Source organism: Varroa jacobsoni, unplaced genomic scaffold, assembly GCF_002532875.2.
Source record: "Varroa jacobsoni isolate VJ856 unplaced genomic scaffold, vjacob_1.0 scaffold_1230, whole genome shotgun sequence".
Classification (NCBI taxonomy): Eukaryota; Metazoa; Arthropoda; class Arachnida; order Mesostigmata; family Varroidae; genus Varroa; species Varroa jacobsoni.
The window spans coordinates 112,242-130,887 of NW_019214132.1; the positions used below are offsets into that span (position 1 = coordinate 112,242).

General features: G+C 41.1%; 1 protein-coding gene and 1 long non-coding RNA gene across 3 annotated transcripts in view; one reads left to right on the forward strand and one right to left on the reverse strand.

Annotated features, from left to right (window-relative positions):
- Positions 1-4,215: 4,215 nt before the first annotated feature.
- LOC111267855 (uncharacterized) overlaps positions 4,216-18,646 on the forward strand; it is a 49,167-nt gene continuing 34,736 nt past the window's right edge. For both annotated transcript variants that reach the window (XR_002684871.2, XR_002684870.2), the window contains exon 1: positions 4,216-8,333. This is a non-coding gene — a long non-coding RNA (uncharacterized LOC111267855). The remainder of the gene's footprint in view (positions 8,334-18,646) is intronic.
- LOC111267853 (choline O-acetyltransferase) overlaps positions 8,922-18,646 on the reverse strand; it is a 72,448-nt gene continuing 62,723 nt past the window's right edge. The window contains exons 6-13 of the mRNA XM_022846412.2: positions 14,383-14,563; positions 13,750-13,904; positions 11,974-12,197; positions 11,654-11,776; positions 11,154-11,298; positions 10,904-10,966; positions 10,576-10,710; positions 8,922-10,271 (exon numbers count right to left, since the gene is read on the reverse strand). Coding sequence (XP_022702147.1) covers positions 10,008-10,271; positions 10,576-10,710; positions 10,904-10,966; positions 11,154-11,298; positions 11,654-11,776; positions 11,974-12,197; positions 13,750-13,904; positions 14,383-14,563 — 1,290 coding nt within the window. The 3' untranslated portion in view covers positions 8,922-10,007. The remainder of the gene's footprint in view (positions 10,272-10,575; positions 10,711-10,903; positions 10,967-11,153; positions 11,299-11,653; positions 11,777-11,973; positions 12,198-13,749; positions 13,905-14,382; positions 14,564-18,646) is intronic.

Consider the following 18,646-nt stretch of genomic DNA (forward strand, 5'->3'; position numbering starts at 1 on the left):
TATTAAATATGTGCTCACCAACAGTCTTACTGGAATATAAACACATGTATGTAAATAAAACAGAATGAGCTTAGAACACTTAGACAATTTCATGTTACGTTTAATTCGTGAAGAATCCTGGAAGCAATATCCGCAATATAGTTCAGACAAATCGTGGAGTATTTATGTGTCGTGGGCAAAACTCTGAGCAGCTTGCCCTAGCCATTGCCATGACATAATGATTGTCATTGCCTGAGTCTGAACTAGAGCGAAAGGATGAAAAATACTGGTAAAGGAAATAATTTCGTTAACCGCAAAATATTCTTATTACATAACAGACGTCGTGTAACATTAGCTAATTAAAAAGTCATCTTTGTAGCCAAATGCAGAGTCCTGAAAGAATTTTAAATGTCTCGAAATTGGCGTATGCCTGTAGCTGTGTTCTCAGCGACGCAGCCAGGCGATGAACAAAAGTTTCTTGGGCTTAGTTAAGGATTTTTCAAGGGGGTACGATCGGCACGCATTGATTACACTGAACTGACATAGATAGCCAACAAAGAAAACACGCATTTGTTAATCTAAGGGTAGAATTGAAATGCGCACACTTTTTAAGGTTTACGCGTGGTAATATCGTATTATTAAAATTTTCTCTACTTATTCTATGTAAGGTAGCGGTCTTTTATAACTAATGTTTATATCCCAGCTAGTTTGTTAGGCTTCCTGATCCTTTCACCGACGAAAGCAAAGGCAGCTTTCGAAAAAATAAACCTAAAAAGTCGGTAGAAATTCAACATTTTGTCAGTTATTAGTGCTCAAGGATTTTGTTTGTCGATGGATGATGGATAGCTTGCTAAAAACAGGTCTGTGCGATTTCAGAAGAAGTATTTTAGTGTTGGTATTTAACTTGATGCTGACATGTAATGAACGGATAATCCTGCAAGGCTAGGTTTTTAATCATGGTCTTTCGAATTCACTATGGGATCGACTTCAATGTCATATTCTTTCATTAGCTACTCCGCATAATACTCTTTATCGTCGTGCGTTGTGGAGCTGCAACCTTGAGCCTGAGTTTTTGCTTATGCCATCTTTATGGATGAAACGAGACACACACATGTAGCCCTTTATCCGAGTGCCCTTATGTCGAAGGTGAGGCGAGACTACAAACGGCTTCACTGGATGTATCATTCGGTGTGGTCACAAAGCTATATGCATAATGATTCTTTTTCTTTTGTTTTATACACGTATATATTTTTCTAACGTTCAATTCTGTCGGGAATACATCCTACTACTTTCTACAGCGGCAGCATTTTTGAAAAAGTGGAATTGTGCTTAAGCTATGTATAGAACAAAGGAATATAGCACCACACTAGGTAATTTCTTAGGCCCTACGGTAGCTAGATGGGTGACGTATTCGCGTGCTAAGGGACGCGTTGTGGTCTAGGTTCGAACCCGGGCATAAACGCACCTTCTCTTGGGAGACAGGCGTCGGATGGAGTGCCTAACAACGATACCGTAGGTAAAACATACAGATAACTACGTATTAAAAGCCTATTATGATACGCAATTAGGATTGTGGATTTGTAATAATAATGACACTATGTTGTTCGAGTGTGTAAGTTACTGATCGGGCAGGACAATTTGGCTTTTAAAGAGATAAAAGGCCAAAAATTAATATCTTGTTATATATTAAACGTACTATCCTTTATCGTTTGCATATTAAGGCCAACGTTCCAAGAACGCCTCAGCAACCGTATATCTGCGGTCAAACATAATTTCACTATCGGTACATAGTGTGGGAAAATCGATGGTAATATACGCTACGGCACTTATCGCCCTATTGAAAGCACATGAGTAATCGAAATCATACGGACTTCCTGTTGCCACGCTGTGCTTCAAACCTGGCGAGAAGGTCGCGCAACGGGCAGCATCCGTTGTAGTTAACAGCAGCGGACGGTGCCCATTGCCACCCCACACATCGATGAAAATATTGAGAAATAGGGAAACATTGACCGCTTCCTTTTTAGGCCATATTTTTTAATAATAAAATCCTCTGATAGTCATTGCGTTATGAATACGCGTTAATGTCCGAATCTATTTGGCCCTGTCGACGAAGTCACTTTTTCATCTACCTGACACCATGCAGGTGCCCGATTCCAACTTGGTAGACGCCCAGGCTTACAAATGTTTCGTCTTTAACGATAGTATACTCCAGGCGGACTTTTCGCTGATAATAGTTACACGGATTGTCTATAGAACACACCAAATGTGTTTCCCTCTGTCCTGGATCTAGCTGATAACAAACCTTTCGTAGTTTTCTTTTTCGTCGTCGATTTTTTTGATTTAATAACGCGTGTCTCGACAAAATCGCATATTAATCCCACAAGAAACACATTGTCCGTGCTCTGTTTTATAATACGTCAAGAGATGAAATTTTTTATATTCAACAAAGGTTACGTCGTTTGTTAAGCATTATAATGCTATCTTTGACGGCTACAAGCTTTTTATCAACAAGGTATATATAGATCTGATGTTAAATCAGTTAACTCAATAGCAGTGTCGTTTCAATAGCAGTGAACGACAAACGACAATTACCTATAACGTTCTTATAAGCATTACCTTTTCCTAAACTGATGAAAAATCAAAATTTACCATTTGATCGAGAACCTCTTTGACATTAAGCTCTATTAGCGTTTTGTCAATTTGTACGCATTTTCGACCTTGGTCTTAAATGAAAATGTCAAAAAAAAAAAGGATATTTGCGCTATGGTGTAAGCTTACGTACTTTGCTGTTCCAAAACATCCTTACACGGCATTAAAGCATCGACTACATGATGCTAAACGAACCCATGTAAAAAATAAATTCAAGTATTTCATCCTTTCTATAGTGAAAACAAAGGCTATTGGCAGACTATACCTCAAAAAGCGCACATCGGCAAAAATACACCTTTCGTTACCGTTCGGTTTATAGTTTGCAAAGGACCTTTCCCAAAATCTCGACCAAGATCAGAGATACCGATACCTTTTACATTTCATGGTAAATATTCAGATATTACTTTTGATGTTTCGTAGTATCACGGTTACCGGAAAACCTTACTGAAGTAGATTTAAAGTTGGAAAACGACTATGTACCAAGTGGAAGAGACGTAGCCGGTTACTACGAAAACTTGTTACCCTGCATAAAGGCGGGTGCGGACGGTTTAATTAAATATATAAATTGTTCATTTAATGACCACAGGCGCATCCAGGGAATGGATCCAGCAGGTTGTTCTAGGAAAGGGCTAACGGGCAATGGCCCATGTAAAATTTCCAACCCAGAGAAGAAAAGAGTGAGTAGAAGACAACTTAAGACAGAGTCCTTTCATATGGTCCTTGATATTACGAACGTATGTCAAATACGTTCTCTTATTAGTTGCCTGTATACTGACAATGTACATGTGTAGTTAATCAAAATTTGAAAAATCTTGCTTATACCTAACCTACTAGAGGGGTAGAATTTTGCAAAACAAAGTTATAACGTTATACAAAGTTATATAAATAAACGATACATCTAATTCTATAACACGTACATGAAATACGATTTTCATATATTGAATAATTAAGGTACTTTTGTCGTATTCACCTTATTTGATAGATAGAAATCAACAGCATAAGACAACGGGGAGACCAACGTAGACCAACTGGGCAGGCCCAACTGAATATTCTGACTTGACTGGCCTATTTTTTTACGAGTAACTGACACATCAGGTCGTACAGCAAAATCTAAAGATAAATGTCTCACGCAATAATAGGGGCATTCGAGCTTACCGTAGCGTGAAACGATTCCCGGCTAACTTTTTTTTTTGAGGCTATGGATATGGATCATACATCACAATTAACTCTATCTCAATGGACCAATTACGAACATTTGCTTAGCAATGTATAATCTATGCTGTAACAATATTGTTGTACATTGCAACGATGGTTACCTGCGGCATCATCCGTAACTCGTAGTTAAACGCACTTTTATATTGCCTCGTAATCAGTAGTTAATCTAGATTTATCAGCAGCCTATAAAAAGCTAGTATGATAAGAATGGTCATTCTTTAGCTATGGCAGACGAGTGCTAACTCGGTATCTTAAACCTGACGCAAGTTCTCCTCGAAAAAGAATTCCCCGAAAAAAACCGCCTCGCTTTGTATTTGTTCCACTCTAGATTATCGTTTATACCATGCCAATAAAAATACGCTAGACTTCAATAAATACACTTTATTTACAAATACATTGTGTACGTACGATCGTTCGTACGTGTAGCTTTAGCATTCTGCGTATGCGCTAAACAAATTAAATCATACAATTTTTTTCATTTTGTGTGTGTATACGAATTTTCAAAAGAACACTGGTCGCTCGTTAAACATTTTCAGCTGGCGGTTTGATCAGAAAATGTCAGATTAAAGGAAAACAACATATACAACTTTATATTTTCGAAATGGCATGAAGAGAGTCACGCACTCGTAGATACCGCCATCGAGTAAGGACGCAGACGGAACTTGAAGTTCATCAGCCTTGGTCAATCTCTTTGTTTCATGTAACATAACTTATAAAGCAACTACTGTGTCGGTTCTCTCTGATGTTGCCTAGGTAAAAGATATGAGTGCGCACGTGCGGCGTAAACGATACTCTAATTCATAGCCCTGTCAAGTGAGTCTTTGAATACTGACTAGAGCTCGTTATTATAGGGTTATGGTAGTAATCATAATATTGTTTTGTTGTTATCATGGCTGTAATGGTGGATATTGTACATTTCACACTGCACAATTTCACTTGAATCTATACGTGCGCCTACACGAACGAGCGCCTACAAACTCAGGCGATACGTTAATATTAGTAAAAAGTGTGTATCGGTTACCTAAAATGACGGGGCATCAGATTCTATCTATCTACAGCTTTTCTCGTTAATCGATTTTTTCATAAGGTAATAAATTGTCTTGCTATTTCCGCGTCATTCTTCCCTTTCTATGAAACGATGTCAAAGTTCTTAACAGCAGGCGAGGGCTGATTTTTCCTGTCAGGACTTTGTCGAATTTCTTACTGAGATTTGGTCTTCGTTCTGAGTGTTGAGCCAAAAGCGTAAATCAGGGCGTTTGGTGTCTGTAGAGGCGCTGCCCACTGGGGAGGACTTTCCAGCACGAGATAGAGCACATAAGCATGGCAACCTCGAGCTGAAAGGTCTTTCTCGGCGGGCAAACGCTAACACCGTTGAGTGAAACCGTGGACGGCTTCAGAAGTCGCGCAGCTGTCAGCTCTGACGGCTAAAATGAACTCACTTGTTTTCCCTCCAAGTTGTCTTCGTTAATCTGCCCCGTTGATGTTGTTAAGTGAGAAGTTTCGCTGTTGTTTAAATTGATAATTATGCTACTCTACTGCTATCTGAGTACTGCACTTTCAACGGGGCATCATAGAAACACGACCGTATTGTTATTTACAGGCTTTTAATGCAATAAAAATGGAAAGTAATGCAAAGACAAATGTTTTATATAATAAGTGCCAGGTTTTGCGTCGTCGACCTTGCGCGAAGGGTAAATTGTACCATATATGAACGATTGACCAAACAATGCCTGTTATTTTTGTGAACGTGAAGCTCAGACAGCTATAAAAACAGATGAAAATTTAGAATCAGGTGAATTTACGTCGAAATGATTTGAAGAAACGGCGCAGTATTGACAAGATGACAATATATAGAACATAGAACGCTGGCACATATGACACAAGTGGTACTTATGAATAACATACTATTTGAGCCGTTGTTTGCCGGAAGATTTACGTGTGTTTATGTGTTTATCTGCCTGGTAATTGACAGTTGAATCGGTTAATTGCACCAATTTCCGGCAAAGAGCACCAACTATATAATAATATTAGTTGTTATACAATATGTTTGAATTTAGTATGTTTCATTCTATCATTTATTCTATTCTATCAGTACTAGTATTATTATCATCATCATCATCATCATCATTGTTATCAACATGTTTTTTTGGTTAAATCTATTGATATAGCTACGGGTTTTACTTGCAAAGGAACTCGAGTGATATGTACGTTATTCTTGGGATTTACTTTTCTTGCATACACCAGTGGCACCAATATCCCCCAGGACCTTTAAATCGTCCGTCGAATTTCTAGACACGACAGAGCAGAAGAATTACTAAAGCATGCTAGTTTTCTTCCGAAGCTTTGACTAATAAAATTATGATTGACTAATGAATTATATTGTCCATTTGAGTTTTTGTTTTAGGTCGCAGGCGGGTAAAACGTAGGGAATTAGTGCCATTGGGGAAAACATTTATTATATGTCCATAATTTGCATCCCGTTAGATGGTGAAGAAGTACCAGACTAACAGGTAGGGTGTTCGTCATTGATTAGTTAGCAATAGTGATTAGTAATAATGCTTCTTACTGCTTCACAAGCCAACTTGCTTTACCAGTCTAATTATTGCGGACGCTTCTATTGCACTAGTTACACTTTGGAAACGGAACACTATCTATCTAAGATCTTCATTGACGTGGCTTACAAACACGTTGAACTAAGTTAGAACTTTTCGTATATATGGCTTTATATATATATATATATTTATATGTACGTAACATGTGCGTCAATAAAGTAATTATAGGGGGGTGTTGTATACTCGCTATCAAAGGTAATAGTATTTGTGTTACTCTACGTACAGGCGGAACTGTCGCATATCAATATCATCCTCAGAACTTATTACATCAAGTATTATATAGGCATCACAACAACAGCAACAGTAGCATCACGGACGGTATATTACATTATCAGTGCGCGTATATTACAAAAGAAGGACTTTTGTAAAATCTTTGTTTACCCGGTTGTATAGTCGATGATTGTAGTTCAGGGCAAGTTCGGAGCGCAACGATACTTCGATCTCTCGAACGAAGGCTACCGCGGTCCGCTTACTATGATCTTGTAGAGCCTTTATAGCGATTTTCAGCTGGTGATGGTAAAGCAGAATGAATCCCGTTTGTTACCGTAAGAGTCTTACTTGTGCAGTGTCGTACACTGATTAAAACTTGTAAATGTGCTCTCATTTTTGTAAGCTAATTGCGCCGCCGTGTCCCTGCCCGACTATGGACAACTGGCCAGTTTCATCGTCAAAGTTTACGCAGTCTAAACAAGCCTTCCCATTGTTCCCAAAGTCAAAACAAGCGGAATTATTTAAATGTGTGTGTCTAATAAATACCGTATTCGCACGTGTTTTCTACTACGACAGCGGACGACAAGGAGTGCATTATTAGGAATGGAAATCTCGTGTCGTCAAATTGACGGGACATACACTAGTTACTCGTTTTTGTTGTAATTTTACATGTTTTATTACTATTCTGACTGTTTACAATGACACGCCCTTCAATTAGGTCTTTGGCAAGGCGGGCAATCTGGTAGGTACCGAAATAAGGTGGCGGTAGCAGCCTGCGTGCATTCTTCAAATAATAGTAGGTAATATAGACATGCGGTGTTATTGATAGAGGAATACACAAACAAAATATCTCACTCAAGCAGAGGAATTTTCAGTAGTATGTGTCTGGGTCTATGGGCAACGTTTCCTGCCAGACTTGCAGAGGCCGATGTACATAGGGATGCGTTACGATTTCCTATGTGGCGCCGGACGCCATAGTAGATTCCGCAATCGAAACTAGATCTAAGGGGCGCACGCCTAATCAGGCGAGAACCAAGTAGACCATCTCACGTAAGGGTGTTATCATATGTAGAAAATAACGGCGGAAACTTTTATGATGAGGTAGGGGGTCTGATAGCGTCGGGCGGCTACGAAATTAAACTCGATAGACAAATGCGTACACGATCCTTGCATTCTCGCCGAACTATACGATATAGTTGTGACGTGCGTGTAGACAATATGGCGCTTGTGGTAAAACTAACAGTGCGCATAGATCAGAATTAATGATCTGTTTGCTTGAGCCCACGCCACACGGTGACAGTGGTTCTTCCGAGAGTGATATAATTCACACACACACACACCACACACACACACACACTCACATATTAATACGGCGTATCACTGTGCACGTACAAATATTAGACGCATTTTAAATAGCCTAGCATAGGAGCGTTATATGCGTCGTCATGATCAGTTGCTACGTGACGCACTATTACGTAGTGAGGGAAGCTACGATGCAATGATATCACTGTTAGTAGTGATTCCACTATGGCATGCATTATATGTACAAGTTGATTGTTGTGTGGTCGCAATTCTCACTATGTCGTCTTTGACATTGGTAGATGCTGTTGGACTTTGCTCGTTATGCTTCTGCTCGGTCCACAATAATCGTTGATACGGGATAACATCGTACGTCGGTGATGCATTCTCATTATTATATACATATGTGTAGACAGTTGAAAATAGGTAAGTTGTTTTTAACGCTGATCCCTGACACAGCCAAACAACAAAGCTAGAGTCAATTGAGACGGTGAATAGAACAGCGTCACGAAATATCCAAACGACAATTTTTCTTTAACGAAGATAACAAAAATGCTACGACGACAGCAGCCCAACTGCTTTTTACCAACGACTTCGATCATCGTTATAATTTCGTTTTATAGAATTTATGCTGTATTAAAATAACGATTTCAGCCGTAGCCGACGTGCGGCTGCGACACGCTTGATGTTGCTGGACGCTAGTACACGCCATATATATATATATATATATATATATATATATATATATATTACGTCTATATGTAACATTTATAAAAATTTACAAAACTCAACAGTCGTTGAATAATCAGTAGCAGCTCAACAGCGGTTACTTCGTGAGGTTTAATTTCCTCAATTTACTATTGAGCGTGATCGAGTATTCGTTCTTCTACGAACGCATAGCACTTGCCTCTCTTTCGAAAGTTTTGTTATTTGCTAGTAGCATTTTTTTGCTGCCACTTTTTCTTTTACTTGCTTACATATCAATTAGCTGACGCAAACGGTAAGATAATTAATTTAGCTATTTGTATGAAAATTTCACAATATAGTTAATGCCCTTGTTTTTTATTTTGTCTGGCGCTCTCTGTCAGAACAGGGCAGTGTTCGCGGACAAGACTCGGCCGAGTAGACTGTCGCACGAGACAGAAAAGTCGAGTGAGCTTTTACCTATCGGTGGCAATGATTTCAACCTGTCTACTTATACGCACCCATCGATATCCAATCGCTAACTTTTTACTTAGATGTTGCGACGGCTATCGGCCATTGCTCACGGTATAAACATCTTCGATCATCGGTGTGTAGATAACAGATCTGCATACAACTGTTAACATTGTCTTTTTAAATCAATCCCAATAATCCTGGTGGGGTAACTAAGTGAAACAACATTGTTGACAGCTGTTGTTGCCGCAGTGTTATACTAACATATCAGTATAATACCATCAAACCTAAACCGGCAGGACGAAGGAGTATGCTTCTGATTGAGAAGGTTGCTACGGCGAGGATACATCTGCGTTACAACATACTGATAAAGGAAGCAGTCTTCTTTAATTCTTTCAACGAATTAAAACACTGCAGTAGTTAACAGGTATTGGTCATCATGCGAGTCATCATCCTTCGTAAGCGCCTCGAACGGCTTCAATTGTTTTCGTATAACATTTACTAATTCGTAGTTGTAAAACGCCTCTCCCTGTATCAATTAATTGTAATTATCATCGCATCGTCACAACTCTCCGTTTCTTCTTTAATTTGTGTCGAATCACGGCACAACGGCTGTGCTGTTCTTACTCAGGATAATACCTTGCACAAGTATTTTATTTGTATCTATATTATGAATTCAGGTAGAAGTAAGAAATAAACGGAAGAAAAGAAATAAAAGGACGTAAACATCTTTTGAGCTTTAATTTGTTCGGTAAGCTACAGAATCAACAAGCTCTATTAAAGAACTCAGATGTGACATAGCCATTTCTGTTCATAATGTGAAAACGTTATGGCTACCTTTTACGGTAAGATAGAAGAATTTCAGTTAGAAGAAGCCTTTCGACTGGATTATTTGTTGGCCTCTGATCCGTTCCGCGGGGTGGCACGCGTCGGCTTGGCCGACGACGCGTCGACGGTAGTGGTGCACAATTCGCGCACCTGATTCAAGCTGCCTTCAAGACTTAATGCAAAAAAGTCACTCGAGGTTACTGACGCTGAGAAAAAGGACGTAACGCAGAACAGCATATCATTCGCATTGATCGTGTACGAACAGCCATAGCCATGCGGAACAACGGCCCCGTAGCCTACCGTTATCCTGGACTCGTTCGGGAGCTATCCGCATCACAGCGTTTGTTTGGATAGAGTGACATAGAGAGAAGCAGGATAAGGATAACACACACAAAGAAGTACGATTAGTTAGAACTTAGATTAATGATTTCACTATGTTGATCTATCAGGAAATTGGGTAAGACAATACGTGTAGCTACTGTTTCTTTAACAAGTGTTATTGTTAGAATTGCATAGGCGTTAGCCGCAATCTGTTCAACAGCTCTCTTTTGAGAACGTACGGGCAAAGTCATTTTCAATGAACGAGATAAATCTGTGCCAGCCTTGTTCAATGAAGCCTAAGTTATACCTGACTTGTTGACAATTGAAAGTTAAGAAACTCCTTATAAGAGCTGTCTTCAAACAGTTTACACCTCAGCTGAAGCTTTCTCGCTGTTTCGCGTAGAGCCAAAAGATGGTTATCCGGCGCCATTCCGCCTATGGTCTGAAAGTAAAGAAATCTGCCATGAAACCGGGCCAGCGTAATGCCGCGAGCATTGAACAAAGCGTTCGTTCTGCAATACCTTCTGTTGGAGTCAAAATGATCTTGATGGTTCGATGGTGATAATGGCGCCCTATTATTGCTTCGCATGTAAGCGGTATGGGCCAATGATTCTAAACTGCTATGAACGACTTACATATTTTAGAATCGCAGTTTGTTTCGCCACTGCCCTTCGGAACAGGTCTTGCTTTTGCCCCAACTGCAAGGTAGCAAAGAGAGCAGGAAAAATAGTACGAGGTGAATGAAAACTAAATAGAAACGAGGAGATAATGTCGGCTCGTTCGTCCCAGTCCGACCATATTATTGATGTTTATAGATAAAGGGCAACAAATAGAAACGACGAAAACATGTTGATGGCGGAGTAGCAATACGATATTACGACATACTGTTAAATGCTGGTTAGAATCATCACAGATAGCCCGAACCCAGTCATAAGCTTCGCGAGTGGCAGCTCGGATATTATCGGCGCGTCCTAGACGGAAGCGGCGCAGAGATGCGCTTTCGTACGTAGAGACCAGTTTACGGTGCACTCTGTAATCGTCGGAAGACCAATTGATGTATAACACCTAGTCTATTCGATACATGTCATGTACGATAGGTTTAAAAACGTCTTCTTGTTTTGATAAAAATTATCTGTCTTCATGGTTGAAGTCGAGCTGTTCCCATATTCATCTCATATCCGACGAGAACTAGTCTGACCCCGCTCATTATTGGATTCTTGCTTTAAGTGCGGTTTCCGAGTTAAAGCTGCACGCCAGAGATTATAACGTAATAAGCATCGAGATATTAGTATTATCGTTAGACGATCTTGTCTAGTAAGTATAATATACGAGCTAATCTATAGTATAATGTAAGTGTAACAACTCAACTTACGACCATAACTCACTTATAATATGTTAGTTGTAACGCCAATTGCACGAATACATCGGGGCTAATATTTTGTGATTTCGGAAATTCTTTACCAAATTCATTGAAATGAAGCACATATAGGTCAACGTCTTCAACAGCCCTGTAACAAAGAAATCGCCGGGTATGTAAACACGTTCAGAACTCAATACTTTGTACTTCACGGTAGCAAAAAAAAACTGAAAACGTTTAGGGTTCTTATTGATTCGTGTGTGAATCGCTTGAAGAAGTTTTGTTCAGGCGCCAGATAACAGCTGCGTGAAGGTTTGGTAAATAGTTACGCAATGAAATGTTACGTACTTCTGTAGTTTTTCTTTCGCTATTACTATGGCTTGTTCTAGAGTCGACGTTAATTTCCAATGCATACGTTCCGCCGTTACGCCAGTACATGACCAGTCGATAGGTTCACGAGATGTACTGCGCAAATCTTCAAGGAACATCTCCATAAAGCGAAGAAGAGTGATGCCCTCTGACTGCGAGTGTTCCATAACTACGCCACAGATCCCATCCGCCCCTACTACAACCTGTAATGAACCGATAACACATACTTAGGGTTAGTTTGTGTCAACGATCTTACTACCGGCGCTGTTTATTCAGCTACACTCGTAGAACATATCAACTGTGAATGCATGGGGATGAAGCCAACGAACTCGATGAAGGTGGCTGAATAAATAAAGACGCTCTTCTCTTTTCCTGTCACTGGCAGTCGTCTGCCGAACGCCATACAGCCGCTAACTAAAAGACCACCTGCAGTGCTGCAACAGCAGCAAGTTAGCCTTAAGCTAATTGGCTGTGCTCGTCAAACTAATCCAACCTAGACTGAACTAAAAGGGGCAAAGTGGAGCGAGGAAGAGAAGCCATTTAGGGAAAGGCGGGGGGAGGGGTGAGGATAAGTAACGATCTCCTAGCTGCTGTTGAGTTAAAGGGACCAGGGGTATTCTGTGCAGTGTTACTATAAACTAAAGCAACCAGACTAACGGAACAACGGAGACACAGGTTTAAGCAAAGGCGCGTTAACTCAAAGTTAGGCGGTCGTCCTTTACACCCCTTATCCCCTAGGCTCCTCTTCCCCTAACGGCTCGAGGAGGGGTGTTCAATAAGTCCGCTAGACGGTAGGAGAAAGTTTCGCATACAAGAGGCTCAAGTAGCGGCAGAAGGATGAGTGCAATTCTTGTGGCCACGTCGAAGCGCCTAGAAAACCTTTCTGAGTACCCCCATCTCATAGACAAGTGCGCTAAATTGCTACTCTCCCGTAGCCCGTGTTGTACAGTTGTAGATTGTGTTATTGTTGTGCCCTTGTCGCTTGCGAACTAAAGGAAGGAGGCGAAATTGGAAAGGAGTGATAGTATAGACGACGGATTTAAGTGGCTTCTGTTTTGAGCTTCATTCGACGACATTTTCGCCTGGGGCCAGGGATTACCGACAGCCGTATGAGCCGGTAGATACGAGGCGAGTTGCTAGTCCTGTGCGTGTGTGCACGAGTGTGCTCCAAACAGCCGTCGAGTCTCGCAAAGGTAGTGAGCCATAAACCCCGCAGGGAGGAATGTTCGGTGGTTCTCACCACCCCTACCTTTGTTCCTTACAAAGCTTCTAAGAAGTCTTGCAGGTTCACTCATTTGACTACGCCACAGACCTACATCCACGTAGTAGACATGTTACGCACATAAAATTCGATAATGCCCAGTAGACCTCTGCATCGGACAGAACGCTGGTACGACGTCCAGAGGCCCGAATAGTTTTTGGTCGACGCCGACGACATGCCGCTTGTGGCCTAAACCAGACAGCGGTGTCGTTGGCCTGAATCATCGGCATTACGCACAGTAATCCATCCCTCTAATAACAGTCGAGCGATCTAGCTGCTTTAGCTAACTAGGAACGTATTTTAAGTGATGGCTTTAAGCACATCCCTTACAATTCAAAAGAAAACAGCTTTAGTAAGCGATGCTTCAAGCAGTAGTCTCTTTCCTCGGTGATAATATGGCCTACCCCTTTTGAGGACATTTTCTTTGTTCTTTTGCTGCTATGGCTCTAACTGACCTCGCGACCGGTAAACGCCGATCGCAAACATTGACGTACCTGTAGCGTCTTATCGTACCACCGGTTACACGAATTTATGTTGATGCCTTTCCCGTGTAACAAATTCTCGCACTGCTCAGCTTTTGTAGGGCCGGATAGCGTCGGAGGTAGAGCGTCGTCCAGACACAATACTAATAAGCACTGCTCCAGTGCCTCTGTGTATCCGAAACAACGTCGCGAACATCAGAGCATAAAATCGAGGTTACTACAGTGACTGTTAGCGATCGTGTCTATCTCGAATACGTACGTTATTGCTGACCTATGAATGATACCGATAGTTACATATTGTTCGACAACAAAAAGGCACGGCTTAACAATATCTGCTCAGTCTAATCGATACAAACTACTACGAGGAAATGGTAAATGCTAATCATGACGTCAGCACGGTGTCTTACGATTTATTGGCAATACCATTGTTTCTACGCTATTAGACTGACTTATGATGCAATGCTAGGTACAATTTATTGCTTATAAAGGAAGCAAGGACTCAAAAAAAAAAAACGACTTTACATATTTAGCCAAGAATAGGAGATATGTAAGTTACAGTAATGGTCAGTTATACCGACATAAGTGAAACACGTTTGCAAGGGCTAGCGTGGCTAACAAATTGAGCTAACATACGGGAATACTCACCAATATGGCCAGGGTTCTCCTTACGTAAAAGCTCGTAATGAACTGCCCATTGAGCTCGAGGCTGCGTTGTAAGTACTCCCACATGAGGGCTATCGGATACTGAGGTAGATGAGCGGATGTTCAGTAGGGCGCTAGCTATGTATGTCACTGTGGTTTCTTTCTCCAGATTAAGACGGTAAAACTACAACATAAGCAAACAGCATCTGTATATGATTCAATACCGATACGATCATTTGATAAAATCAATCAATCAATCAGAGATTAGACTGAGAGTGATGCATAGCGCCATCTGATCACAACCAAGATGACAGAAACGACTTACTTATTATTAATTAATGGACTTAACTTAATCGAGTGTAATATATCTATGCAACAAATACTATGGATAAAATTCTTATCTCTCAATCAGATTTTTAATGAGAATCGAAATACTAGATATAGGCATTTCACTCATCTATAAAGGAAGAACAAAAACAATAAAAACGGATTCGTTGTGGGTTAACGCGACAACTACGTATGCGTTACAATACAGTCTTCGATCTGGGCACTTGTCGACAAAGCGAGTCTGCTTGGTCCTCAACTTAACATGTTTAATTTCAACATGTTGTACAACGAAAAGCAAACAATATATAGACATAGAAGCGATATATTTAAAATATGACGCAGTATTATAATTAAATTAAATATAAAAAGAAAAAAAAAATGATTGGGCCCTAGCTAAACGTTTAAGAGCGTTTGCCAGTTGTGTAAATGAATCTGATGGGCATCAGATTAAGTGAGCAAACACTTAACTATCCGTAAATTACTATACATCAAAAGAACGTATGGTAACAAAAAAAATTATCATAAGAGGATTATGGCAATACATTTCAAAACGTAAGTAACTCAATGGTCTTCTGTCTCACATAAATAACAGTAATCAAACGGTTCACAAGGATACATGAGCAATCAATTGCGGCAGTATAACAAGCGATGTAAAGGTACTATCGCCTCTCGCATCGCAGAGCGATGAAATCGATTTGACCCTTTAGTCTGTCAACGCTACCACCACTGTTACCATTTTCAAGGGGGGCAGGGGTAAAGGAATGAATTAGGTAGGCGCAAGTTGAATCTTTCTGTTTAGTACGATACACCACCCCCGATGGGTACATTGGAACACTGCAGTACGCCAGTTAATAATGCATAAGGCTACTTAGTAAGTGAGATCTCCGCCGAAACTAAATGGCTGATTCGCACAATCACTTCACAACCTCTATTTGCCTCTTTACTCCCCTGTCCACTTTTCATTGTTTACAGCTCTTTGAAGACGGCTTCCTTTGTACCATTGTTCACAACCCATAAGAAGAAATCAGGTAATTAGCTATACAAGAAATAGAGATGTTTACACTTCCACTAAATTGTCTATCGCATGCAAGATCAGCGAGGAGCTTTCAGTGAAGTTTCATTGACATATGCAATTCAAGCACATTTCACTGGATACCCCGCTTCACGATTAGCACCCCCCAAAAAATGATCAAGCCAATTATCAGTTGCGATACAAAATGAACGAATGCAACTATAATAGCTCCCTATTCTTACAGAAGAACTTGCCTAAGACCATCTGAGGTGGCCCATATTGGAATAAATAATCTAAGAAGAAATATATATATATGGAAATATGGAAAAAGAATCTATATTGTATTACCGCGCAGATCAAATAATTAAGACGAATCTAGATCTCACTTTATTAAACCGGCTGGAACAATTATTATTCTTTCTTGTACTCCATTCAACGAAGACTCTGTTTTTTACCCACTCTATTTATTTTATTATTATCGGCATATCTAATGCCGATATTTTGTTCAGTATGCAAAGTCTTGTGTTCATTATTAGATAAAAAGGACCTCTACTGAACTGACCAGTCCACGATGGGCAGCTGGGTTACGTCGCTGTTCGTGGAGAGATTACGAAGCAGCGAGGAAACTGCTACGGACAAAATATTTCTTTATTTCGGCCCCAGAGTAAGACCGCTTTTTCTCTTATTTTCCTTCTGAAGAATATATTAAATAACAGACACTCAACATCCTTACGAAAGACTTGATGATACGCCCATGAACTCCGGTTTGCTTAAGCCAATCAGGAATGGAGGGGATCGTTCTGTCAGTGGGATTCCCCGCCCATTTGTCGCTTAAGCCGGTCCTGACAATTCAATGAAGATGTCTATATTTGCCGATGCGTCGATGAGGCCTATCACCTATTCCTTCCTCAAGCCTTGGTCCCCGCCGTTCGGCAACTTTTCCAAGGGTTTACTCGTCTACTTCGTCATTCGCCTTCTTAGTGAGAGACTAGCACAACTCACTGCATGTGGTTGCTTGATAGCGGCAAAAGCAGTGGAAGAAAGCAGTACTATTTTCTCTTTGGCCCTTTAGCAGTGGGCCGTGCTCCACACGGACGTCTTCGTACGTCCCTTCCCCTAAATAGCGTGCTGGTATTTAAGTTCACCCTGGACCCAGCCTGAGCTTCCTGTACTTCTGCGCGACTATCATCATCTGCTTTCAAAGCATTTGGCACTGGCTGGGTCTATGTGCCGCTCGAGGGACAAAGAAGGTAAAATGTTCTAGCCCGGAGCCGGCTGCATTGAGTTGAACACTCGGCACCGAGGCTGGCGATGAAGACGGGATGTGGAGAATCAGTGATCGGAGAACATTGGGCCTATGGGGGTTGTCTGAACAGCATAGTGATGCTAGTGGCAGTCGTAGTTTTTGGCGAAATTTGCGGGAAATGATGGTAGTGGCCTGGAGAGATTCTAGCGTTGAATAATTTATTATATTGCTGTTAGTTGGCGGCCACAGAGGCCACGAGCCGTCCCCTGTGCTATGCCAATCTCTGGTTGCTCGATGGCTGCCGCAGTGGCGCCCCTATGGGGCACTCGCTTAGGAGCGCGCCGCCCCATAGCGCCACCCTCAAGATGACACTCGATGATGATGTTCGCACCGTCACAATCACCTCGACTATATCTTTGCTACCAGCAGTTCTTTGGTTGGCCACAATTCAGCCAAAAAGCTTTCTCTAATACTGGGACCAATGGACGGGTGGTGGGGGTTGGCAAGGCGGTGGGGTAGCAAGAGTCGAGGGGTAAAGGGCAGGGATATAGCACGCTCAGCCACTTAGAGATCAAGGCATCGTCAAAGTGATAGAAGAAGCCACCAGCAGCTACATTTACCGCTGAGGGCACAACAAGGCGCCCCCTTCAGCACTAGCTGCTGCTTTCATCCTGCCCGTTTTCGCTGATGCGGCTGGCGAGAGGAAGCGGTCTGAGCACCCCTTTTCTCATCCACCGCTTGCATCCGACCCTTCGTCTCATTCTCCTTATATATTCTCTCGGTATACCTTTCACCTTTCTGCAGTTTATCTATACAATTTATGGCCTGTCAACGTTGGCCACAAGGCCACGCCGGATCGACCTTCGTTTCCGTGAACCGCTCAACTGATGACAGCATAAATAGAACTAATCACTTGAAGGTTAAAGAAGATACAGTTATCTCAAAATAACGGCGATAATGCTACGGATGTTTTCTTCTACAATCGATGTATTGACGAAATCACAACTAATGATAATAGTAACTAGGTGCCGCGTTCACAAATGCCGTGTGTACCTTCGGTTTGCACGGTATTTGTCTGGTGACGCGCAGAACTTCGGCGTAAACATTCTGTGTTTCTTCTGTACAAATAAATCGCTTTTGTTCTCTAGAATATTCTCATCTATTATCCTATTCGGACTAGCCTATTTTTTACATTGGGTTAATACCCAGTCTTTACGTGCTAGATGAAGCCTAGCTTTATCTTAATTGAACGGAAATTTTTATGGTGGAATTTTATAGAATATAAAATACACTAACTAGCACCGTTTTATCGGGTGGTCAGCCAAAGTAGATGCATGCCAATTTTTCAAGTTGGCCTCCCCCCTAAAGGCCACTTAGCATAATGTTCGCTGAGCGTCTGTCTTCAATAGGTCTTTTATTATCCCGCTTCCTAGCTACTGCCACGCTGACCGATGTCTAGCCATAACAAAAGTGACTGAAACCAGATCATTTTCAACTCGCCAGACACACTTCAGCGATTCACGTAGGCTGTATCTTGCGTAACTGCCCACCAAGTCAAATTCACAACTACCCTATGAGAATAAGTCGTTCGCTTCATCTGTATGAGCTTTCGTATTCTACAAGTGTTCAAATTGGCGCTTCGTGACTACTGCGCATTTTTTTAAATAGAATTTATATGAGTA